This window comes from Hypanus sabinus, chromosome 13, assembly GCF_030144855.1.
Source record: "Hypanus sabinus isolate sHypSab1 chromosome 13, sHypSab1.hap1, whole genome shotgun sequence".
Lineage (NCBI taxonomy): Eukaryota > Metazoa > Chordata > Chondrichthyes > Myliobatiformes > Dasyatidae > Hypanus > Hypanus sabinus.
Genome location: NC_082718.1, coordinates 30,813,787 through 30,838,786, shown reverse-complemented (window position 1 = coordinate 30,838,786; position 25,000 = coordinate 30,813,787). Strand labels below are relative to the sequence as shown.

At 52.4% G+C, this 25,000-nt stretch overlaps 1 protein-coding gene across 2 annotated transcripts in view; it reads left to right on the top strand.

Annotated features, from left to right (window-relative positions):
* elapor2b (endosome-lysosome associated apoptosis and autophagy regulator family member 2b) overlaps positions 1-25,000 on the top strand; it is a 165,721-nt gene that overhangs the window by 88,772 nt on the left and 51,949 nt on the right. For both annotated transcript variants that reach the window (XM_059987394.1, XM_059987395.1), the window contains exons 18-20: positions 12,902-13,003; positions 14,764-14,890; positions 15,323-15,501. In XM_059987394.1, coding sequence (XP_059843377.1) covers positions 12,902-13,003; positions 14,764-14,890; positions 15,323-15,501 — 408 coding nt within the window. The remainder of the gene's footprint in view (positions 1-12,901; positions 13,004-14,763; positions 14,891-15,322; positions 15,502-25,000) is intronic.

Below are 25,000 nucleotides of genomic sequence, written 5' to 3'. Positions count from 1 at the left end.
TTGAGAAGGATAATACATGAGCCATGATGGAATGGTGGAGAAGATTCGATGGGCAGAATGGCCTAATTTGGCTCCTATATCTTATTGTCCATGGGTAAGTTGCAGGGTGATTCCTGTTATGTTTTAAGTGTAAAGCAGGTGACGACTTTTCAGCTGCTCACGTCTCCTCCACAGTGGAGTAAGCCCCTGGCTGGATATTAACCTCATATCTCTTTGCTTATTTGTTCATCTGATGAGTTTATTGTGTAAAACGAGTTTATTGAGTTCATTTTTTTTTATAGATATGTGAAAAGAAAAAGATTGGTCAAGACAAATGTAGGTCCGTTACAGTCAGAAACAGGTGAATTGATCAGAGGGAACAAGGACATGGCAGACCAATTGAATAACTACTTTGGTTCTGTCTTCACTAAGGAGGACATAAATAATCTTCCAGAAATAGTAAGAGACCGAGGTCTAGTGAGATGGAGGAACTGAGGGAATTACATGTTAGTAGGGAAGTGGTGCTAGGTAAATTGAAGGGATTAAAGGCAGATAAATCCCCAGGGCCAGATGGTCTGCATCCCAGAGTGCTTAAGGAAGTAGCCCAAGAAATAGTGGATGCATTAGTGATAATTTTTCAAAACTCCTTAGATTCTGGATTAGTTCCTGAGGGTGGCTAATGTAACCCCACTTTTTAAAAAAGGAGGGAGAGAAAAACCGGGGAATTATAGACCGGTTAGTCTGACATCGGTGGTGGGGAAAATGCTAGAGTCGGTTATCAAAGATGTGATAACAGCACATTTGGAAAGAGGTGAAATTATCAAAGTCAGCACGGATTTGTGAAAGGAAAATCATGTCTGATGAATCTTATAGAATTTTTTGAAGATGTAACTAGTAGAGTGGATGGGGAGAGCCAGTGGATGTGGTATATTTAGATTTTCAAAAGGCTTTTGACAAGGTCCCACACAGGAGATCAGTGTGCAAACTTAAAGCACACGGTATTGGGGGTATGGTATTGATGTGGATAGAGAATTGCTTGGCAGACAGGAAGCAAAGAGTGGGAGTAAATGGGACCTTTTCAGAATAGCAGGCAATGACTAGTGGGTTACCGCAAGGCTCAGTGCTGGGACCCCAGTTGTTTACAATATATATTAATGATTTAGACGAGGGAATTAAATGTAGCATCTCCAAGTTTGCGGATGACACGAAGCTGGGCGGCGGTGTTAGCTGTGAGGAGGATGCTAAGAGGATGCAGGGTGACTTGGATAGGTTAGGTGAGTGGGCAAATTCATAGCAGATGCAATTTAATGTGGATAAATGTGAGGTTATCCACTTTGGTTGCAAGAACAGGAAAACAGATTATTACCTGAACGGTGGCCGATTAGGAAAAGGGGAAGTGCAACGAGACCTGGGTGTCATTGTACACCAGTCATTGAAGGTGGGCATGCAGGTACAGCAGGCGGTGAAAAAGGCAAATGGTATGTTGGCATTCATAGCAAAAGGATTTGAGTACAGGAGCAGGGAGGTTCTACTGCAGTTGTACAAGGCCTTGGTGAGACCGCACCTGGAGTATTGTGTGTAGTTTTGGTGCCCTAATCTGAGGAAAGACATTCTTGCCATAGAGGGAGTACAGAGAAGGTTCACCAGATTGATTCCTGGGATGGCAGGACTTTCATATGAAGAAAGACTGGATCAACTAGGCTTATACTCACTAGAATTTAGAAGATTGAGGGGGTATCTTATTGAAACGTATAAAATTTTAAAGGAATTGGACAGGCTAGATGCAGGAAGATTGTTTCCAATGTTGGGGAAGTCCAGAACAAGGGGTCACAGCTTAAGGATAAAGGGGAAGCCTTTTAGGACCGAGATGAGGAAAAACTTCTTCACACAGAGAGTGGTGAATCTGTGGAATTCTCTGGCACAGGAAACAGTTGAGGTCAGTTTATTGGCTATATTTAAGAGGAAGTTAGATACAGCCCTTGTGGCTAAAGGGATCAGGGGGTATGGAGAGAAAGCAGGTACAGGGTTCAGGGATCAGCCATGATCATACTGAATGGCAGTGCAGGCTTGAAGGGCCGAATGGCCTACTCCTGCACCTATTTTCTATGTTTCTATTGCTGGTAAGGTCATTATTTCACATTCCTAAATTCCTCTGAGAGGCTGGTGCTGAGCCACTGCCTGAAACTGGAATCAGAATCTGGTTTATTATCACTGCCGTATTTCTTAAAACGTGTTCTTTTGCAGCAGCAGTGCAGTGCAATACCTAGAAAATTACTGTATTTCAAATTCAAGTTAATTGTCATTCAACCATAATGAATAGAGCCAAATGAAACAGCAATCTTCTGGGATCAAGGTGCAGAACACATTGCCAACAGCACACAGCACGTACAGTTATCGTGGCAGAAAACATACTGCACAACAATAGATAAATTATATAGTTCTGGTCATGGCTTGTAGAAACATGGTGCATGGGATGTTCTCCTGGTCCAGCTTGTTCTTCCACCAAGCAAACACTAGAGGGCAGCACTGATGGAATGGGCCAGCACCCAACCCATCATGGACTCCAGCGCGCCCACGGAGACCTCTGCTCTTTCCCACACCACCTTGGCATAACCTCTCCTGGCCACAACCAAGCCGACATAGCTCCCCCCACCCCACCACCTCCGTTGGTCTCACCAATGATGCAGTGAACAGACCTACAGTATTCTACATGACCAATATCCAACAGTGGCTTGCGATCACGAGGAAAACAATAATAACAATAAAAATAATAAAAAATGCAAAAAAATGGTGAGGTAGTGTTCATGGTTTGTGTGACTGTATTTTACTGATATCTTATATGTGCTTGCTACTTTATATGTGCTCTATCTGCCTTGTGCTGTGTGTGACTGTTGGCACTGTGTTTTGCATCTTGACCCCAGAGTAACACTGTTTCATTTGGCTGTATTCATGGGTGTTCATGAATGGTTGAGTGACAATTAAACTTGAACTTGGGTTCTTTTCAGCTCTTAGCAGTTGGGGGGGGGGAACACAGGGATCTTTGGGTTCACGTTCACAGGTCCCTCAAAGTTGCCTCTCAGTTTGATAGGGTTGTTAAGAAGGTGTTATAGTGTGTTGTTGTTTCGTTAGGGGATGGAGCTCAAGTGTTTCAGCTTCTATAAAACCACGGTGTGACCACACCTGGAGTACTGTGCTCAGTTCTGGTCACCTCATTATGGGAAGGTTGAAGCTTTAGAGAGGGTGCAGAGGAGATTTACCAGGATTAGAGAGCATGTCTTATGAGGATAGTTGAGTGAGAAAGGGTTTTTCTCTTTGGTGCAAAGGAGGATGAGATGTGACTTTGTTGGAGGTGTGCAAGATGATCACAGATAGAATAGACAGAGGCTTTTTCCCAAGGTAGAAATGGTCTATATGAGAGGGCCATTAAGGTGATGAGAGGAAAGATCAGGGAAACTTTATTTACCCAGAGAGTGGTTGGTGTGTGGATTGTGGTGATAGAGGCAGATACATTAGGGCCATTTAAGACATGATAGGAAAATGGAGGGCTATGTAGGAGGGAAGGGTTAGATTGATCTTGGGGTAGGTTAAAATGTCAGCATTGCATCGTGTGCCAAAGGACCTGCACTGTGTTTCTCTGTTCCAAGTTCCTCAGAAATCTGATCGATTTTAGATCATTGATGAAGATAGTGGTGTTGGAGCAGCCTGGGTAGGTCAAGCACTGCGTCCATCACGGGGAAAGCCCTCCCCACCATTGAGCACTTCTACATGGAGCACTGTCCCAGGAAAACAGCATCCATTATCTGAGACCACACCCCCACCCCCCATCCAAGCCTTGCTCTCTTCTCGTGTTGTCATCAGGAGGGAGGCATAGGAGCCTTAGAAGCCGCACCACCAAGTCCATGAACAGTAATTACCCTTCAATCATCAGGCTCCTGAACAAGAGGGGTAACTTCCCTCACCCCAACGCTGATCTGTTCTCACAAACTATGAACTCACTTCCTCGGACTCTTCATCTCCTGTTCTTGATATTTGTAGCTTACTTATTATTATTATTATTATTGTCTGTTCCTTTGTATCTACTGTGAATGCTGCAAGGAAATGAACCTCAGGGTTGTATATGGTGACATATATATAGTTTAGCAATAAATTTACTTTGAACTTTGACAGCTATTAGTAGGTGTAATCAGATATTCTCTGACTTCCTTACGTTATAGAAACTATAAAAGATTGGGAGGTCGGGCAGGACTTGGTTAAACACAGGCTGCACAAGGGAGGCTGGTCCAAAAGGTTGGAGCTCTTGGGGTCCCAGGCAAGTTGGCAAAGTGGACCTGAAGTTGGCTCGGTGAAAGGAGAGAGGGTGATGGTGCAAGGTTGCCTTCAACCCATAACCACAGGGCTTGGTGCTGGGACCCTTACACACATTAATGATCTGGATGTCAATGTAGCAGATAGGTTCACTGGTGGTGTGAAAATTGATGAGTTTGTTATAGAATAAACATGAGATTCTGCTGATGCTGGAAATCGAGAACAACACACACAAAGTGCTGGAGGAAGTCATGAAGGGTCTCAGCCCAAAATGTCTACTGTTTATACTTCTCCACAGATGCTGTTTGATTCGCTGAGTTCTCTAGCATTTTGTGTGTGTCACTCATAGAATGATCTCCACCAGTGTGTAACAGCAAATAGAATGCAAATTTAAGATAAAGATTAAAGGTCAGCTTTATTTGTCATGTAAGCATTGAAATAGACAATAGACAATAGACAATAGGTGCAGAAGTAGACCATTCGGCCCCTCGAGTCTGCACCGCCATTCTGAGATCAATACCCAGTCCCTGCCTTGTCCCCATATCCCTTGATTCCCCTATCCATCAGATATCTATCTAGCTCCTTCTTGAAAGCATCCAGAGAATTGGCCTCCACCGTCTTCCGAGGCAGTGCATTCCACACCTCCACAACTCTCTGGGAGAAGAAGCTCTTCCTCAACTCTGTTTTAAATAACTGACCTCTTATTCTCAATCCATGCCCTCTGGTACTGGACTCTCCCAACATCTGGAACATATTTCCTGCCTCAATCCTATCAAATCCTTTAATTATCTTAAACGTTTCAATCAGATCCCCTCTCAATCTCCTCAATTCCAGTGTGTACAAGCCCAATCTCTCCAATCTCTCTGCGTAAGACAGCCCTGCCATCCCAGGAATCAACCTAGTGAATCTACGCTGCACTTCCTCAATTGCCAGAATGTCCTTCCTTAAACCTGGAGACCAAAACTGTTCACAATATTCCAGGTGTGGTCTCACCAGGGCCCTGTACAGATGCAAAAGGACATCCTTGCTCTTGTACTCAATTCCCCTTGTAACAAAGGCCAACATTCCATTTGCCCTCTTCACTGCTTGTTGCACTTGCTCATTCACCTTCATTGACTGGTGAACTAGGACTCCTAGGTCTCTTTGCATTTCTCCCTTACCTAACTCTACACCGTTCAGACAATACTCTGCCCTCTTGTTCCTGCTTCCAAAGTGGATAACTTCACATTTATTCACATTGAATGACATCTGCCAAGTATCTGCCCACTCACTCAGCCTATCCAAGTCTCCCTGTATTCTCCTAACGTCCTCTTCGCATGTCACACTGCTACCCAGTTTAGTATCGTCAGCAAACTTGCTGATATAATTTTCAATGCCCTCATCTAAATCATTGACATAAATCGTAAAGAGCTGTGGTCCCAATACAGAGCCCTGTAGTACCCCACTAGTCACCTCCAGCCAGTCCGAGAAACACCCATTCACTGCTACCCTTTGCTTTCTACCTGCCAACCAGTTTTCTATCCATGTTGAAACCCTGCCCCCAATGCCATGAGCTCTGATTTTACTCACCAATCTCCTATGTGGCACCTTATCGAATGCCTTCTGAAAATCTAGGTACACAACATCCACTGGCTTACCCTCGTCTAACATTCTTGTTACACCCTCAAAAAACTCCAACAGATTAGTCAAGCATGATTTGCCCTTGGTAAATCCATGCTGGCTCGGCCTAATCCTTTTTCTGCCATCTAGATGTGCCACTATTTCGTCCTTAATAATGGACTCAAGCATCTTCCCCACGACTGACGTTAGGCTAACAGGGCGATAGTTCTCCGTTTTCTCCTTCCCTCCCTTCTTGAAAAGTGGGACAACATTAGCCACTCTCCAATCTTCAGGAACTGATCCTGAATCTAAGGAATATTGGAAAATGATTACCAATGCATCCGCAATTTCCTGAGCCACCTCTTTTAGAACCCTCGGACGCAGACCATCTGGACCCGGGGATTTATTAGCCTTCAGTCCTACCAGTCTACTCATCACAGTTTCTTTCCTAATGTCAATCTGTCTCAATTCCTCTGATATCTTATGACCCTGGCCCATCCATACATCTGGGAGATTGCTTGTGTCCTCCCTGGTGAAGACAGATCTAAAGTACGCATTAAATTCTGTTGCCATTTCCCTGTTTTCCATAACAATTTCTCCCAATTCATTCTTCAAGGGGCCAACATTGTTCTTAACTATCTTCTTTCTCTTCACATAGCTAAAAAAGCTTTTGCTATCCCCTTTTATATTCCTGGCTAGACTGAGCTCATACCTGATTTTTTCTCTCCGTATTGCTTTTTTAGTTAAGATCTGCTGTTCCTTAAAACTTTCCCAATCATCTGTATTCCCACTCATCTTAGCCCTGTCATACTTGTTTTTCTTTAATGCTATACAATCTCTGACTTCCTTTGTCAACCACTGTGGCCCCTTCCCCCTCTTTGAATCCTTCCTTCTCATTGGAATGAACTGCTTTTGCATCTTTTGTATTATGCCCAAGAATATCTGCCACTGCTGATCCACTGTCTTTCCTGCCAGGGCATCCGCCCATTTAACTTTGGCCAGCTCTTCCCTCATGGCTCCGTAGTCTCCTTTATTTAATTGCAACACTGACACCTCTGATCTGCCCTTATCCCTCTCAAATTGTAGATAAAAACTTATCATGTTATGATCACTACTTCCTAATGGCTCCTTTACTTCAAGATCACTTATCAATTCCTGTTCATTACACATCACCAAGTCCAAAATAGCCTCGTTCCTGGTTGGCTCAAGCACAAGCTGTTCCAAAAATACATCTCTTAGACACTCCACAAACTCCCTATCCTGGGGTCCAGCACCTACCTGATTCTCCCAGTTCACCTGCATGTTGAAATCTCCCATAACGACTGCATTACCTTTAGCACATGCCAATGTTAACTCCCTAATCAACTTGTACCCAATATCCACGCTACTGTTTGGGGGCCTGTACACAACACCCATTAGGGTCTTTTTACCCTTACTGTTCCTCAGCTCAATCCACACAGACTCTACTTCCCCTGTTCCCAAGTCACCTCTTGCTAAGGACGGAATCTCATTCCTCACCAACAGGGCCACCCCACCCCCTCTTCCTATATTAAAACATACAGTGAACTGCATTGTTCCTGTCAGCAACCAACAGTCTGAGGATGTGCTGGGATATATACAGTATCGTGCAAATGTTTTAGGTATATATATAGAGTTAGGGAGCCTAAGACTTTTGCACAGTACTGTAGTAATTTTACGTATTGCACTGTACTGCTGCCACAAAAAAAAAAACCATTTCCTGACATATGTGAGTGATGATAAACCTGATTCTGATACGGGTCTCTATTGTGGACTGAGAGTGGGAAGGGGGCAGGGAGAGGAGAATCATGGCTGGGAAAGGGGGAAGGGAGAGGGGAGTGAGCGGGAAGCAACAGAGAGACATTCTGCATTGATCAATAAACCAATTGAATGAAATCAAATGACCTTGCCTGCTGTCATAAGTTCAAAGTTACTCTAGCTATACGCGTGTGTGCGCCTAAGACTTTTGCACAGTACTATATATATATTTGTGTGATAGTATTTTACCGCTATCATATATGTGCCATGACTGTTGGTACTGCGATTTGCACCTTGGTCCTGAAGTAATCTGGTTTCATTTGGTTGTATTCATGTATGGTTGAATGACAATTGAACTTGAACTTGATGTGCAAGTGTCACCATGCTTCCAGCAGCAACATAACATGCCCACTACTTACAAACTCTAATCCATGTATCCTTGGAAGGTGGTAGGAACCCGAAGCACTTGGAGGAAGCCCACGTGGTAATGGAGAGAACAGACAAGCTCCTTACAGACAGCAGTGTCAATTGAACCCGGGACGCTGGCGTTACGCTACTGTGCCACACATCAGCATGATCCTGATAAGTGTGGGCTGCTAGGAGTATTACAGAATATACAGAGTGAATTGTAGGGGTCAAGAGTGTATTTAGGGATAGAGGGACCTTGATCACCTCCATAGTATCCAAATCTTCAAGGAGCAATGCCTCAGAAAAGCGACGTCCATTGCTAAAGACCCCCATCACTCACTGTTACCATCAGGAAGGAGGTACAGAAGCCTGAAAGCACACACTCAGCAAGTCAGGAATAGCTTCTTCCCCTCTGTCATCGGATTTCTAAATGGGCATTGAACCCCTGAACACCACATCACTTTTTAAAAAATATATATTGCTTCTGGTTTTTTTTGCACTGTTTTTAATCTATTCAATCTATATATATACACACTTACTGTAACTGATTTCCTTTTTTTCCCTATATTATCATGTACTGCATTGAGCTGCTGCTGCTAAGTTAACAAATTTCACGACACATGCTGGTGATAATCAACCTGACTCTGATGTACAGTTCAGGAATCCCTGAAGGTGCCAGCACAGGTACATAGAGGGTTGAAGAAGGCACATGGAATACTAGCCTGCATTTGGCCTGGTTCCTTAAGGTTGTCATTGCTGGGGAGGTTGTGGGGATAAGCTCCCACTGTCTATTAAATGCTTCCAATAACATGTGTCTCAAATAGCCTCTGACAGCCAAGTCCAGCTCTTGGCCTTCATGTGTGGCTTAGCTACTAAGCCTGGTGGAACTGTACCTACTGACTGGAGAAGGGGCAAAGGTGGTTTACTGGTGACTTAAAGCCAGTTACTTCAGGCGGATGGACCTTGTCAACCATGATTGGCAGCTCATCGAGGAGAAGGATAACTCGGATATCAAGCCTCCGCTGCCTTGCGGTTATGCGCACGCATGGGGAAGGCTTCAGGAGTAAACCCGAAGAGAAGTCCAGAGCTGGAGTTGTTAAGGCAGTTGTATGTTCAATGCTGACGGGCAACTCCTGCGACGCTGCTGGTGCCAAACTGTGTTGGTTTCTGCCGTTCCTTTGGGTTCCTCATTAGATGCATGGAGAAGCGGAGCCTACTGCATGGGCAACAGCTTGCTCTCCATATCGTACTGGCCTGGCTTGTGTATCACGTAGAGGGCTGGCACGCAACATCCATGGTTGACCTCGATCAAAGGAGGGCCTCAAGAGTATAGGAACGTGGAAATCACAGTACAACTTCACAAAAGTTTGGTTGTGTCACAACTGTGTGTTGGCCTTGATGCACCATCAATAACTCACACTGAGACGTAAGGCGAGATATCGGCTTTTATTGACTGGAAGAAGGAACCAGGAGTGAGTGTCTATCATACTTTGTCCTGGAGACTGAGGCCGAGCGTCAGGCCTCAGATCGCCTTTATACAGGGGCCTGTGGGAGGAGCCACAGGAGCAGTCAGCAGGGGGCGTGTCCAGACAGGCACATAGTTCACCACAGGCCTGTTCACCACTCTGTAGGGATAGTTGTTGATTGTACTGGAGAGGGTGCAGAGGAGATTCGCTAGGATGTTGCTGGAATGGAATGTTTTAGTTACGAGGGGAGACTAGATTGGCTGGCTTAATTTTCTAGGAGCAGAGAAGGCTGAGTGTGTGGAGGGGTGTTCGGATCTAATAGAGGAATATAAAAAAAAAGTGAGGAGCACAGTATAGGTACAACACTGTGCAAAAGTCTTAGGCACATGATTTGGCAAGGACTAGATGGGCTGAATGGCCTGTTTCTATGATTCTATGACATATATGGTGCCTAAAATTTTTGTGCAGTTCTATATATTAATTTTATGTATTGCACTGTACTGCTGCTGTAAAAAACAAATTTCATGACGTATGTGAGTGATGATAAACCTGATTCTGATATGGGTCTCTATTGTGGACTGAGAGTGGGAAGGGGGCAGGGAGAGGGAATCATGGATAAGAAAAGGGGAAGGGAGAGGGGAGGGGGCAGGAAGCACCAGAGAGACGTTCTGTAATGATCAATAAACCAATTATTTGGAATCAAAATGCCTTGCCTGGTGTCTCAGGGATGGGTGAGTCTGCACACCTCCCCCCACACCTGCCACTGGCACTCCTTCTCTGCCACCTGTCCCACACCCCTCTCACGACGCTCTACCCTCATCAGTTCCAACATCCTTTGCTCCTGCCAGACTTACAAACTCACTCTTCTCCATGTTGACAAATACAGTACTGTGCAAAAATCGTAGGCACCCTTGCTATATATACACGTGCCGAAGACTTTTGCACAATATTGTACATGCTTCCCTAAATGGCATGGTAGCATAGTGGTTAGTGTTATGCTATAACGGCACCAGCGACCTGGATTCAATCCCTTTCGTTGTCTGTAAGGGGTCGGTATGTTCTCCTTATCACCATGTGTGTTTCCAAAGACGTATGGGTTAATGGGATAATTGGTCACATGGGTGCAATTGGGTGTTACTGTGGTGTATTGCTAAATTAAAAAAAATGAAGTGAATTAACAGGTAGATAAGTTGGTGAAGAAGGCCTTAGGCAAGCTGGCCTTCATTAGTCAGGGCACTGGGTATAGGAGTTGGAATGTTGTATTGTGCAGGGTGTTGGTGACAGGGGGTTTGAAACATTGTGTTCAGATTTGGTCACCATGCTATGGAAACCATTGAAAGATCATTGAAACTGCAAAGTGTATAAAGAAGATTGAAGAGGATGTTGCTGGGAATTGAGGGACTGAGATTTGCAGATATTGAGCAGGTTGGTCCCATTTTCATTTTGTGGTGTAGGAGAATGCAGGGTAACATTAGAGGTGTATAAACTCATGATGTTACACACCTCTATGAGATCGCCCCTCAGTATCCTACTCCCCAAGGAATAAAGACTTAGCCCGCCCAACCTCTCCCTATAACCCTTGTGTGTTAGTGCCATAGAAAGGTACAACACAGAAACAGGCCCTTCAGCTCATCGAATCTGTGCGGAACCATTTAAACTGCCTACTCTCATTGACCTGCAGTGTATTCTTACCATCTATGTACCTATTCAAACTTCTTTTAATTGAGCTCACATGCACCACTTGCACTAGCAGTTCATTCCACACTCTCACCACCTTCTGAGTGGAGTTCCCCTTCATTTTTCCCATAAATTTTTCACTTTTCACCCTTAATCCATGACCTTTATTTCTAGTCTCAGCCAACCTCAGTGGAAAAAGCCTGCTTTCATTTGCCCTATCTATACCCCTCATAATTTTGTATGTCTTTATCAAATCTCCTCTCAATCTTCTACGTTCCAAGGAAGAAAGTCTAAACTGATTCAATCTTTCTTCATAGCTCAGGTCCTCCAGACCTGGCACCATCCTTGTAAATCTTTTGTGCACTACATCCAAGTTTAATGATCTTTCATCAGTCAGGTAAAGTCTGGGACTTGTTTTAAGATGAAGAGAAGGGGGTAGGGAGAAGAGGAATTTCAGCGGTGGGGTGGGGTGAAGAAGAAGTTCTGTGGTGAAAAGGAAGTTCTGTGGTGGGGTGAAAAGGAAGTTCTGTAGTGAAGAGGAAGTTTTGGGTGGGGTGAGGAGGAATTCTGTGGTGGGGGGGGAGACAGAGACCGAATTACAAGTGGTGATGGTATTGGTTGAGGTGGAGGGCGACAGCTTGTAAATTATAGCTCCTCTCTCTGGGGAAAGCATAAATATTGAGAGATAAATGAAGAGATAGGGAAAAGAGAGAAAGAGAGTGGGAAATAGTGTTGAAGTTGGAGGATTCAGAATGCTGGAAATGTATAAAAAAAATGGCTAGATAAATTCAGCTGGCCAGGCAGCATCTGCAGAGAGAGAAACAGAGTTAGTGAGTCCTGAAGAATAGTCTCAGCCCGAAACGTCAGCTGTTTACTCTTTTCCATTGATGCTGCCTGACCTGCTGAGTTCCTCCAGCATTTTATGTATGTGTTGCTCTGGATTTCCAGGATCTGCAGATTTTCTTGTGTTCGTAATGTTGTAGTTGATGACATTTTAGCAGATGAGATGATCTCCTTGCACTGAACTCGAAGGTACTTAAAGTCTTCTAGAAAGTGTTTGGGTGCCATGGTAACATAGGGGTTAGTGCTTCACTTTTACAGTTCAGGGGTTGGAGTTCAGAGTTCAGTCCCAGAATCCGCTGTGAGGAGTTTGTATGTGGAATGCATGGGTTTTCTCCGGTTTCCTCCGACATTCCAATGACATACCGGGTAGGTTAACTGGTCATTGTAAATTGTCCTGTGATTAGGTTGGGGTTAAATCGGGGTTGTTGGGGGGTGGGGGGGCTGCTGGGTGGTGCAGCTCAAAGGGCCGGAAAGCCCTATTTCACGTTGCATCTTGAAACAAAATAAATAAATAAAATACAACAAAGTGCAATAATGTTAATATCCTCTATAAGCACAGCAATCCTTGTCAAATGCTTCACACCATCCCTTCAGTGTAAAGTTGAGGGTTCAGGTGTGAAGTGCCTCCTGGGCTCTTTGCCGTGTGAGATCATGCGATGGTACCTGGTGTCGAGCTCCCCCTGACTTCCCAGTGTGTGTTGATGTCAGGGATGTGTTGTGTGTCAGACCACAGGCATCTGCAGTTTTCTACAGTAACCGCATGAGCCGGTGCAGTCACGCAGATGTGGCACTTGTAGAGTCCTGCTCACCAACAGCTGAATGGTGAAAGTCTCATTCTCCCGTTGCAGGTCATCGATGTCGACCGCTTCTTGTGAAAGTGAGCGTGGGGCGGTGGTAACCATGAGGTGCAATCCAGCAGAAGTTGGGCGTGGAGAAATCTCTGTACCGAGGTACTCCCCTCCCTGTAATTCCTCTGTTCCCCTACCTCCTCTTCACCCTTCCCTCTGTCCCAGGTCAGGTCTCACCTCCCTCACACTCCCTGGCTGCACCTTCCAGACTCCCTGTGGACCCACCGGTACCACCTCTGGTCCTTCCCACTCACTATGGCTCCACCTCATCCCCTCTGGACCCGCTTTCCCTTCCCACCTTCTGGCCCCACCTCACCCCTCCCTCTGGACCCGCCTCTCATTCATTTGGCTCGCAACGGTGGCCTCTTCTCACCTGCTCCCTCTGGTCCTGCCTCTCCCCTCCCTCTAGCCTCCACTCTCGCTGGTCCTGATTTCCCCCCTCCCCCACCTCTTGTCTCTGCCTACCCCACTCTTGTCCCCGACACCCAACCTCCGGCCCCACCTCGAACTCCCTCCAGCCTTCCCTCCACACTTGCCATCTGGTCCCATCTTCCCCTCTCCTTCTGAGTGTACACAGGTGCCCAGTGAAGGCAATACAAAGATGTGTTCTGTTGCCCCAAAACAGAGGAGGCCACACTGTAAACTCTTCCAGGGACATCCTCGTTGTTCCAACCATGTGAAATAACTACTGCCTTTTTTCACAATGCTGTAGAGAACATCTCAGACCTCAAGTGTCAGTTCTTCTCTTTACCACATTGTGTTACGATGCTACTGAGTTTTCCCAGAACTTACTGTTTTTATTTAATGTTTCAGATCAAAAATATATTTTCATTATTTAATTATATATTTTGTTTGCTATTAATTATGTATTTGAAAAATTTAGGCATCTTAAATCTAGTCAAAACATTATCACTTTGAACGAATGTCAGAACAAACCATGGAAAATGACGTATGATCATCAGCTTTGTCAGCTGTTGGATATATTGTCAGGATGTTTCTCAGAGGCTTTCTACACTCTGTCCTGCTGGTGGGCCTGTGGCCCGGCACATCTTGCTGGACATTGGCCAAAGAAGTTAGTCTTCTGTGTCCACGTCAGGTGTTCATGTGCGGGAAAGTGGACAGTGAGTTTGGGTCAGAAAACTCTTGATAATCTCTTCCTGTTCCTATGAAATTCTTTTTTTATTTGAGTACTATGTTCCATACTTGGTGGATGTAAAGTGCTCTGGTAAATCTCCAGGCTGTACAAAGACAAGAGGTTGTGTGGATGCTGGAAATCCAGAGCAACACGCAGTAAATGTGGGAGGAACTGAATAGGTCAGGCAGCATCTATAGACAGGAATAAACAGTTGACATTTCAGGTTGAGACCTTTCAGTAGGACTGGAAAGGAAGGATGACAATGCCAGAAATAAAAGGTGGGGGGTGTGGGAGGAGAAGGAGGACAAGATGGCAGGTGATAAGTGAGACAAGGTGAGAGGGAAGTTAGGTAGTTGGGGAAAGGGTCATGAAGTGAGAAACTGGGAGGCGATAGGTGGAAAAGGTAAATGGCTGAAGAAGAAGGAATCTGATAGGACAGGAGAGTGGACTGTGGGAGAAGGGGAATATGGAGGGGAGGTGATAGGCAAGTGAGGAGAAGAGAAGGGGTAAGAGGGAGCCAGATTGAAGAATGGAAAAATAGAGGAGGGAGAGAAAGGATTGGAAGTAAGAGAAATCAATATTGATGCTGTCATGTTGGAGGCCACCCAGATGGAATGTCCTGATAGTATCCGACAGCTGGCAAAGCTGCGGAGGGGAGAGTGGTGAAGCACTACGTGTGTCCTGATGGCCCTCCCTTGAGTGAATGACGTTTTCCTTCGCACTGCAGTGATTGTCCTGGAGGGACGTGTGACGGATGCACTTTCCACTTCCTGTGGCAGAGTGCTGAGGCTTGCCCCCTGTGTACGAGCAACGACTACCATGAGATTGAAGGAGCCTGCCGAAGTGGAGTTCAGGTAAGCTGGTGGTGCTGGCCTTTGTTAATGGGAATCCAAGTGCTTCCGAGCAGGACTGAAAGTTTGTCTTAAAACATAGATGATCGGAATGGCAGGTGATCTCGGTGGTTGATAGACTCATTGAGAATAACAGCACAGGAAGAGGCCACTCAGTCCATCTAGTATGTGCCAAAATAGTATTCAGCCTAGCCCCATCGACGCATGCAAGAGGACCTTTCAACAGTTTTATAACAGGAGTACATGGTGTACTTGAGCCTGGGGGTACCAGATGGAAGAAGGGAGAAGAGGGGAAGTTCAGGGTGTATGAATTCTCTGATGATGCTGTCTGCTTTACTGAGGCAGCGAGAAATGTAGGCAGAGTCCACGGAGAGGAGACTTGTTCCTACCTCAGTAAAAGCCGTGAGGATGACAATCCCATGTGCTCTCTCAAAGGAAACGACGTATGTCTGGAAGGAGCCAAAAGTGTGTAACAAAGGGGAGACGCTGCCCGAGAAAAGCACAGCCAACTGCGAGATGATAGACTTCTGGCTGAAGGTGGTCGTAGGAATTGGTGCCTTCACCGCAGTCCTGCTTGTAATCTTAACTTGCTACTTCTGGAAGAAGAACAAGAAGTGAGTGAGAGTATCCCTGACGGTGGGGGGGGGGGTGTGGGTGAGAGTATCACTGACGGTGTGGGGGGGGGGTGTGAGTGAGAGTATCCCTGACGGTGGGGGGGTGTGGGTGAGAGTATCACTGACGGTGTGGGGGGGGGTGTGGGTGAGAGTATCCCTGACGGTGGGGGGGGGTGTGAGTGAGAGTATCACTGACGGTGGGGGGGGGGTGTGGGTGAGAGTATCACTGACGGTGGGGGGGGGGTGTGGGTGAGAGTATCCCTGACGGTGGGGGGGGGCGGGGTGGGTGAGAGTATCACTGACGGTGGGGGGGGGGTGTGGGTGAGAGTATCACTGACGGTGTGTGGGGGGGGGTGTGGGTGAGAGTATCACTGACGGTGTGGGGGGGGGTGTGGGTGAGAGTATCACTGACGGTGTGGGGGGGGGTGTGGGTGAGAGTATCACTGACGGTGTGGGGGGGGGGTGTGAGTGAGAGTATCACTGACGGTGGGGGGGGCGGGGTGGGTGAGAGTATCACTGACGGTGTGGGGGGGGCGGGGTGGGTGAGAGTATCACTGACGGTGGGGGGGGTGTGGGTGAGAGTATCACTGACGGTGTGGAGGGGGGTGTGGGTGAGAGTATCCCTGACGGTGTGGGGGGGGGGTGTGGGTGAGAGTATCCCTGACGGTGTGGGGGGGGTGTGGGTGAGAGTATCACTGACGGTGTGGGGGGGGGGTGTGAGTGATAGTATCACTGACGGTGTGGAGGGGGTGTGAGTGAGAATATCACTGACGGTGTGGGGGGGGGTGTGAGTGAGAGTATCACTGACGGTGTGGGGGGGGTGTGGGTGAGAGTATCACTGACGGTGTGGGGGGGTGTGGGTGAGAGTATCACTGACGGTGTGGGGGGGGGTGTGGGTGAGAGTATCACTGACGGTGTGGGGGGGGGGGTGTGAGTGATAGTATCACTGATGGTGTGGAGGGGGTGTGAGTGAGAATATCACTGACGGTGTGGGGGGGGGGTGTGAGTGAGAGTATCACTGACGGTGTGGGGGGGGTGTGGGTGAGAGTATCACTGACGGTGTGGGGGGGGTGTGGGTGAGAGTATCCCTGACGGTGGGGGGGGGGGTGTGGGTGAGAGTATCCCTGACGGTGTGGGGGGGGGTGTGGGGGGGGGTGTGGGTGAGAGTATCACTGACGGTGTGGGGGGGGGGGTGGGTGAGAGTATCACTGACGGTGTGGGGGGGGGGTGTGGGTGAGAGTATCACTGATGGTGTGGGGGGGGGGTGTGGGTGAGAGTATCACTGACGGTGGGGGGGGGGTGTGGGTGAGAGTATCACTGACGGTGTGTGGGGGGGGTGTGAGTGAGAGTATCACTGACGGTGTGTGGGGGGGGTGTGAGTGAGAGTATCACTGACGGTGTGGGGGGGGGGTGTGGGTGAGAGTATCACTGACGGTGTGGGGGGGGGGGTGTGAGTGAGAGTATCACTGACGGTGGGGGGGGGTGTGGGTGAGAGTATCACTGACGGTGTGGGGGGGGGGTGTGGGTGAGAGTATCACTGACGGTGGGGGGGGGGTGTGGGTGAGAGTATCCCTGACGGTGTGGGGGGGGGGTGTGGGTGAGAGTATCACTGACGGTGTGGGGGGGGGGGTGTGGGTGAGAGTATCCCTGACGGTGTGGGTGAGAGTATCACTGACGGTGGGGGGGGTGTGGGTGAGAGCATCCCTAACGGTGTGGGGGGGGTGTGAGTGAGAGTATCCCTGACGGTGTGGGGGGGGGGGTGTGGGTGAGAGTATCACTGACGGTGGGGGGGGGGGTGTGGGTGAGAGTATCCCTGACGGTGGGGGGGGTGTGAGTGAGAGTATCACTGACGGTGTGGGGGGGGTGTGAGTGAGAGTATCACTGACGGTGTGGGGGGGGGTGTGAGTGAGAGTATCCCTGACGGTGGGGGGGGGTGTGGGTGAGAGTATCACTGACGGTGTGTGGGGGGGGGGTGTGGGTGAGAGTATCACTGACGGTGTGTGCGGGGGTGTGAGTGAGAGTATCACTGACGGTGTGGGGGGGGGGTGTGGGTGAGAGTATCCCTGACGGTGGGGGGGGTGTGGGTGAGAGTATCCCTGACGGTGTGGGGGGGGGGTGTGGGTGAGAGTATCACTGACGGTGGGGGGGTGTGAGTGAGAGTATCACTGACGGTGTGGGGGGGGGTGTGGGTGAGAGTATCACTGACGGTGTGGGGGGGGGGGTGTGAGTGAGAGTATCACTGACGGTGTGGGGGGGGGGTGTGGGTGAGAGTATCACTGATGGTGTGGGGGGGGGGGTGTGGGTGAGAGTATCCCTGACGGTGGGGGGGGGGTGTGGGTGAGAGTATCACTGACGGTGTGTGGGGGGGGTGTGAGTGAGAGTATCACTGACGGTGTGTGGGGGGGGTGTGGGTGAGAGTATCACTGACGGTGTGGGGGGGGGGTGTGGGTGAGAGTATCACTGACGGTGTGGGGGGGGGGTGTGGGTGAGAGTATCACTGACGGTGGGGGGGGTGTGGGTGAGAGTATCACTGACGGTGTGGGGGGGGTGTGGGTGAGAGTATCCCTGACGGTGTGTGGGGGGGTGTGGGTGAGAGTATCACTGACGGTGTGGGGGGGGGGTGTGAGTGAGAGTATCACTGACGGTGTGGGGGGGGGGTGTGGGTGAGAGTATCACTGACGGTGTGGGGGGGGGTGTGAGTGAGAGTATCACTGACGGTGTGGGGGGGGGGTGTGAGTGAGAGTATCACTGACGGTGTGGGGGGTGTGGGTGAGAGTATCACTGACGGTGTGGGGGGGTGTGGGTGAGAGTATCCCTGACGGTGGGGGGGGGGGTGTGGGTGAGAGTATCACTGACGGTGTGGGGGGGGTGTGGGTGAGAGTATCACTGACGGTGTGGGGGGGGGTGTGGGTGAGAGTATCACTGACGGTGTGTGGGGGGGGGGGTGTGGGTGAGAGTATCCCTGACGGTGGGGGGGGGGGTGTGGGTGTGAGTATCACTGACGGTGTGGGGGGGGGGTGTGTGGGTGAGAGTATCACTGACGGTGTGGGGGGGTGTGGGTGAGAGTATCACTGACGGTGTGGGGGGGGGGTGTGGGTGAGAGTATCACTGACGGTGTGGGGGGGGGTGTGGGTGAGAGTATCACTGACGGTGGTGGGGGGGGGTGTGAGTGATAGTATCACTGACGGTGTGGGGGGGGGTGTGGGTGAGAGTATCACTGACGGTGTGGGGGGGGGTGTGGGTGAGAGTATCACTGACGGTGTGTGGGGGGGGTGTGGGTGAGAGTATCACTGACGGTGTGGGGGGGGGGTGTGGGTGAGAGTATCACTGACGGTGGGGGGGGGTGTGGTTGAGAGTATCACTGACGGTGGGGGGGGGTGTGAGTGAGAGTATTCCTGGGTGTGGGGGGGGGGGTGTGGGTGAGAGTATCACTGACGGTGTGGGGGGGGGGGGTGTGAGTGAGAGTATCACTGACGGTGGGGGGGGGGGTGTGGGTGAGAGTATCCCTGACGGTGTGTGGAGGGGGTGTGAGTGAGAGTATCCCTGACGGTGTGGGGGGGGGGTGTGGGTGAGAGTATCACTGACGGTGTGGGGGGGTGTGGGTGAGAGTATCACTGACGGTGTGGGGGGGGTGTGGGTGAGAGTATCACTGACGGTGGGGGGGGGTGTGGGTGAGAGTATCCCTGACGGTGTGGGGGGGGGTGTGGGTGAGAGTATCACTGACGGTGTGGGGGGGGGTGTGGGTGAGAGTATCACTGACGGTGTGGGGGGGGTGTGGGTGAGAGTATCACTGACGGTGTGGGGGGGGGGTGTGAGTGAGAGTATCCCTGACGGTGTGGGGGGGGTGTGGGTGAGAGTATCACTGACGGTGGGGGGGGGTGTGGGTGAGAGTATCCCTGACGGTGGGGGGGGGTGTGGGTGAGAGTATCACTGACGGTGTGGGGGGGGTGTGAGTGAGAGTATCCCTGACGGTGTGGGGGGGGGGTGTGGGTGAGAGTATCACTGACGGTGTGGGGGGGGGGTGGGTGAGAGTATCACTGACGGTGTGGGGGGGGTGTGGGTGAGAGTATCACTGACGGTGTGGGGGGGGTGTGGGTGAGAGTATCACTGACGGTGTGGGGGGGGTGTGGGTGAGAGTATCACTGACGGTGGGGGGGGGGTGTGGGTGAGAGTATCACTGACGGTGTGTGGGGGGGTGTGGGTGAGAGTATCACTGACGGTGTGGGGGGGGGGTGTGAGTGAGAGTATCACTGACGGTGTGGGGGGGGGTGTGGGTGAGAGTATCACTGACGGTGTGGGGGGGGTGTGGGTGAGAGTATCACTGACGGTGTGGGGGGGGGGGTGTGAGTGAGAGTATCACTGTCGGTGTGGGGGGGGGTGTGGGTGAGAGTATCACTGACGGTGTGGGGGGGGGTGTGGGTGAGAGTATCACTGATGGTGTGGGGGGGGGTGTGAGTGAGAGTATCACTGACGGTGTGGGGGGGGGGTGTGGGTGAGAGTATTCCTGGGTGTGGGGGGGGGGTGTGGGTGAGAGTATCACTGACGGTGGGGGGGGGGTGTGGGTGAGAGTATCACTGACGGTGGGGGGGGGTGTGGGTGAGAGTATCGCTGACGGTGTGGGGGGGGGTGTGGGTGAGAGTATCCCTGACGGTGGGGGGGGGGTGTGGGTGAGAGTATCGCTGACGGTGTGGGGGGGGGGTGTGGGTGAGAGTATCACTGACGGTGTGGGAGGGGGTGTGGGTGAGAGTATCCCTGACGGTGTGGGGGGGGGTGTGGGTGAGAGTATCACTGACGGTGTGTGGGGGGGGGTGTGGGTGAGAGTATCACTGACGGTGGGGGGGGGGTGTGGGTGAGAGTATCACTGACGGTGTGGGGGGGGGTGTGGGTGAGAGTATCACTGACGGTGTGTGGGGGGGGGTGTGGGTGAGAGTATCCCTGACGGTGGGGGGGGGGTGTGGGTGAGAGTATCACTGACGGTGGGGGGGGGGGTGTAAGTGAGAGTATCACTGACGGTGTGGGGGGGGGGTGTGGGTGAGAGTATCACTGACGGTGTGGGGGGGGGTGTGGGTGAGAGTATCACTGACGGTGTGTGGGGGGGGTGTGGGTGAGAGTATCACTGACGGTGGGGGGGGGGTGTAAGTGAGAGTATCACTGACGGTGTGGGGGGGGTGGTGTGGGTGAGAGTATCACTGACGGTGTGGGGGGGTGTGGGTGAGAGTATCCCTGACGGTGGGGGGGGGTGTGTGGGTGAGAGTATCACTGACGGTGGGGGGGGGGTGTAAGTGAGAGTATCACTGACGGTGTGGGGGGGGTGTGGGTGAGAGTATCACTGACGGTGGGGGGGGGGTGTGGGTGAGAGTATCCCTGACGGTGTGGGGGGGGGTGTGGGTGAGAGTATCACTGACGGTGTGGGGGGGGGGGTGTGGGTGAGAGTATCCCTGACGGTGGGGGGGTGTGGGTGAGAGTATCACTGACGGTGTGGGGGGGGGGTGTGGGTGAGAGTATCACTGACGGTGTGGGGGGGGGGTGTGGGTGAGAGTATCACTGACGGTGTGGGGGGGGGTGTGGGTGAGAGTATCACTGACGGTGTGGGGGGGGTGTGGGTGAGAGTATCACTGACGGTGTGGGGGGGGTGTGGGTGAGAGTATCACTGACGGTGTGGGGGGGGGTGTGGGTGAGAGTATCACTGACGGTGTGGGGGGGGGTGTGGGTGAGAGTATCACTGACGGTGTGGGGGGGGGGTGTGGGTGAGAGTATCCCTGACGGTGTGTGGGGGGGGGTGTGGGTGAGAGTATCACTGACGGTGTGGGGGGGTGTGGGTGAGAGTATCACTGACGGTGTGGGGGGGGGGTGTGGGTGAGAGTATCACTGACGGTGTGGGGGGGGGGGTGTGAGTGAGAGTATCACTGACGGTGTGTGGGGGGGTGTGGGTGAGAGTATCCCTGACGGTGGGGGGGGGTGTGGGTGAGAGTATCACTGACGGTGTGGGGGGGGGGTGTGGGTGAGAGTATCACTGACGGTGTGGGGGGGGGGTGTGAGTGAGAGTATCAATGATGGTGTGGGGGGGGGGTGTGGGTGAGAGTATCACTGATGGTGTGGGGGGGGGTGTGGGTGAGAGTATCACTGATGGTGTGGGGGGGGGTGTGGGTGAGAGTATCACTGACGGTGGGGGGGGGGGTGTGAGTGAGAGTATCACTGACGGTGTGGGGGGGGGGTGTGAGTGAGAGTATCACTGACGGTGGGGGGGGGTGTGGGTGAGAGTATCACTGACGGTGTGGGGGGGGGGTGTGGGTGTGAGTATCACTGACGGTCGGGGGGGGGTGTGGGTGAGAGTATCCCTGACGGTGGGGGGGGGTGTGGGTGAGAGTATCACTGACGGTGTGGGGGGGGGGTGTGGGTGAGAGTATCACTGACGGTGTGTGGGGGGGGGTGTGAGTGAGAGTATCACTGACGGTGGGGGGGGGGGTGTGGGTGAGAGTATCACTGACGGTGTGGGGGGGGGTGTGGGTGAGAGTATCACTGACGGTGTGGGGGGGGGGGGTGTGAGTGAGAGTATCACTGACGGTGGGGGGGGGGGTGTGGGTGAGAATATCACTGACGGTGTGGGGGGGGTGGGTGAGAGTATCACTGACGGTGGGGGAGGGGTGTGGGTGAGAGTATCACTGACGGTGGGGGAGGGGTGTGGGTGAGAGTATCACTGACAGTGTGTGGGGGGGTGTGGGTGAGAGTATCCCTGACTGTGGGGGGGGGTGTGGGTGAGAGTATCACTGACGGTGTGGGGGGGGGTGTGGGTGAGAGTATCACTGACGGTGTGGGGGGGGGGGTGTGGGTGAGAGTATCACTGATGGTGTGGGGGGGTGTGGGTGAGAGTATCACTGACGGTGTGGGGGGGGGTGTGGGTGAGAGTATCACTGACGGTGTGTGGGGGGGGGGGGGTGTGAGTGAGAGTATCCCTGACGGTGTGGGGGGGGGGTGTGGGTGAGAGTATCCCTGACGGTGTGGGGGGGGGGGTGTGGGTGAGAGTATCACTGACGGTGGGGGGGGTGTGGGTGAGAGTATCACTGACGGTGTGGGGGGGGTGTGGGTGAGAATATCACTGACGGTGTGGGGGGGGGTGTGGGTGAGAGTATCCCTGACGGTGTGGGGGGGGGGTGTGGGTGAGAGTATCACTGACGGTGCGGGGGGGGGGGTGTGGGTGAGAGTATCACTGGGTGTGGGGGGGGTGTGGGTGAGAGTATCCCTGACGGTGTGGGGGGGGGTGTGGGTGAGAGTATCACTGGGTGTGGGGGGGGTGTGGGTGAGAGTATCCCTGACGGTGGGGGGGGGGGGTGTGGGTGAGAGTATCACTGACGGTGTGGGGGGGGGGGTGTCGGTGAGAGTATCACTGACGGTGTGGGGGGGGGGGTGTGGGTGAGAGTATCACTGACGGGTGGGGGGGGGGGTGTGGGTGAGAGTATCACTGACGGTGGGGGGGGGGTGTGGGTGAGAGTATCACTGACGGTGTGGGGGGGGGTTGTGGGTGAGAGTATCCCTGACGTGTGGGGGGGGGTGTGTGGGTGAGAGTATCCCTGACGGTGTGGGGGGGGGTGTGGGTGAGAGTATCACTGACGGTGTGTGGGGGGGGGGTGTGGGTGAGAGTATCACTGACGGTGTGGGGGGGGGGTGTGGGTGAGAGTATCCCTGACGGTGTGGGGGGGGGTGTGTGGGTGAGAGTATCACTGACAGTGTGGGGGGGGGTGTGGGTGAGAGTATCACTGACGGTGTGGGGGGGGTGTGAGTGAGAGTATCACTGACGGTGTGGGGGGGGGGGTGTGGTGAGAGTATCACTGACGGTGTGGGGGGGGGGGGTGTGGGTGAGAGTATTCCCTGACGGTGTGGGGGGGGGGGTGTGGGTGAGAGTATCACTGACGGTGTGGGGGGGGGTGTGGGTGTGAGTATCACTGACGGTGTGGGGGGGGTTGTGAGTGAGAGTATCACTGACGGTGTGGGGGGGGGGTGTGGGTGAGAGTATCACTGACGGTGTGGGGGGGGGGGTGTGGGTGAGAGTATCACTGACGGTGTGGGGGGGGGGTGTGGGTGTGAGTATCACTGACGGTGTGGGGGGGGTGTGGGTGAGAGTATCCCTGACGGTGTGGGGGGGGGGTTGGGTGAGAGTATCACTGACGGGTGTGGGGGGGGTGTGGGTGAGAGTATCACTGACGGTGGGGGGGGGGGGGGTGTTGGTGAGAGTATCCCTGACGATGTGGGGGGGGGGTGGTTGTGGGTGAGAGTATTCCTGGAGTGTGGGGGGGGGTGTGAGTGAGAGTATCCCTGACGGTGTGGGTGGGCGGGGGGTGTGAGTGAGAGTATCACTGACGGTGTGGGGGGGGGGGTGTGTGGGTGAGAGTATCACTGACGGTGGGGGGGGGGGTGTGGGTGAGAGTATCACTGACGGTGTGGGGGGGGGGGTGTGGGTGAGAGTATCACTGACGGTGTGGGGGGGGGGGTGTGGGTGAGAGTATCACTGACGGTGGGGGGGGGTGTGGGTGAGAGTATCACTGACGGTGTGGGGGTGGGTGTGGGTGAGAGTATCACTGACGGTGTGGGGGGGGGTGTGGGGTGAGAGTATCCCTGACGGTGTGGGGGGGGGGGGGTGTGGGTGTGAGTATCACTGACGGTGTGGGGGGGGGTGTGGGTGAGAGTATCACTGACGGTGTGGGGGGGGGTGTGGGTGTGAGTATCACTGACGGTGTGGGGGGGGGGTGTGGGTGAGAGTATCACTAACGGTGTGGGGGGGGGGTGTGGGTGAGAGTATCACTGACGGTGGGGGGGGGGGTGTGGAGTGAGAGTATCCCTGACGGTGTGGGGGGGGGGTGTGGGTGAGAGTATCACTGACGGTGTGGGGGGGGGTGTGGGTGAGAGTATCACTGACGGTGTGGGGGGGGGGTGTGAGTGAGAGTATCCCTGACGGTGTGGGGGGGGGTGTGGGTGAGAGTATCACTGACGGTGTGGGAGGGGGGTGTGTGGGTGAGAGTATCACTGACGGTGGGGGGGGGGGTGTGGGTGAGAGTATCACTGACGGTGGGGGGGGGTGTGAGTGAGAGTATCCCTGACGGTGTGGGGGGGGGGGTGTGAGTGAGAGTATCACTGACGGTGGGGGGGGGGGTGTGGGTGAGAGTATCACTGACGGTGTGGGAGGGGGGTGTGGGTGAGAGTATCACTGACGGGTGTGGGGGGGGGTGTGGGTGAGAGTATCACTGACGGTGTGGGGGGGGGGTGTGGGTGAGAGTATCACTGACGGTGTGGGGGGGGGGTGTGGGTGAGAGTATCACTGACGGTGGGGGGGGGGGTGGGTGAGAGTATCACTGACGGTGTGGGGGGGGGGTGTGGGTGAGAGTATCACTGACGGTGTGGGAGGGGGGGTGTGGGTGAGAGTATCACTGACGGTGGGGGGGGGGTGTGAGTGAGAGTATCACTGACGGTGGGGGGGGGGGGTGTGGGTGAGAGTATCACTGACGGT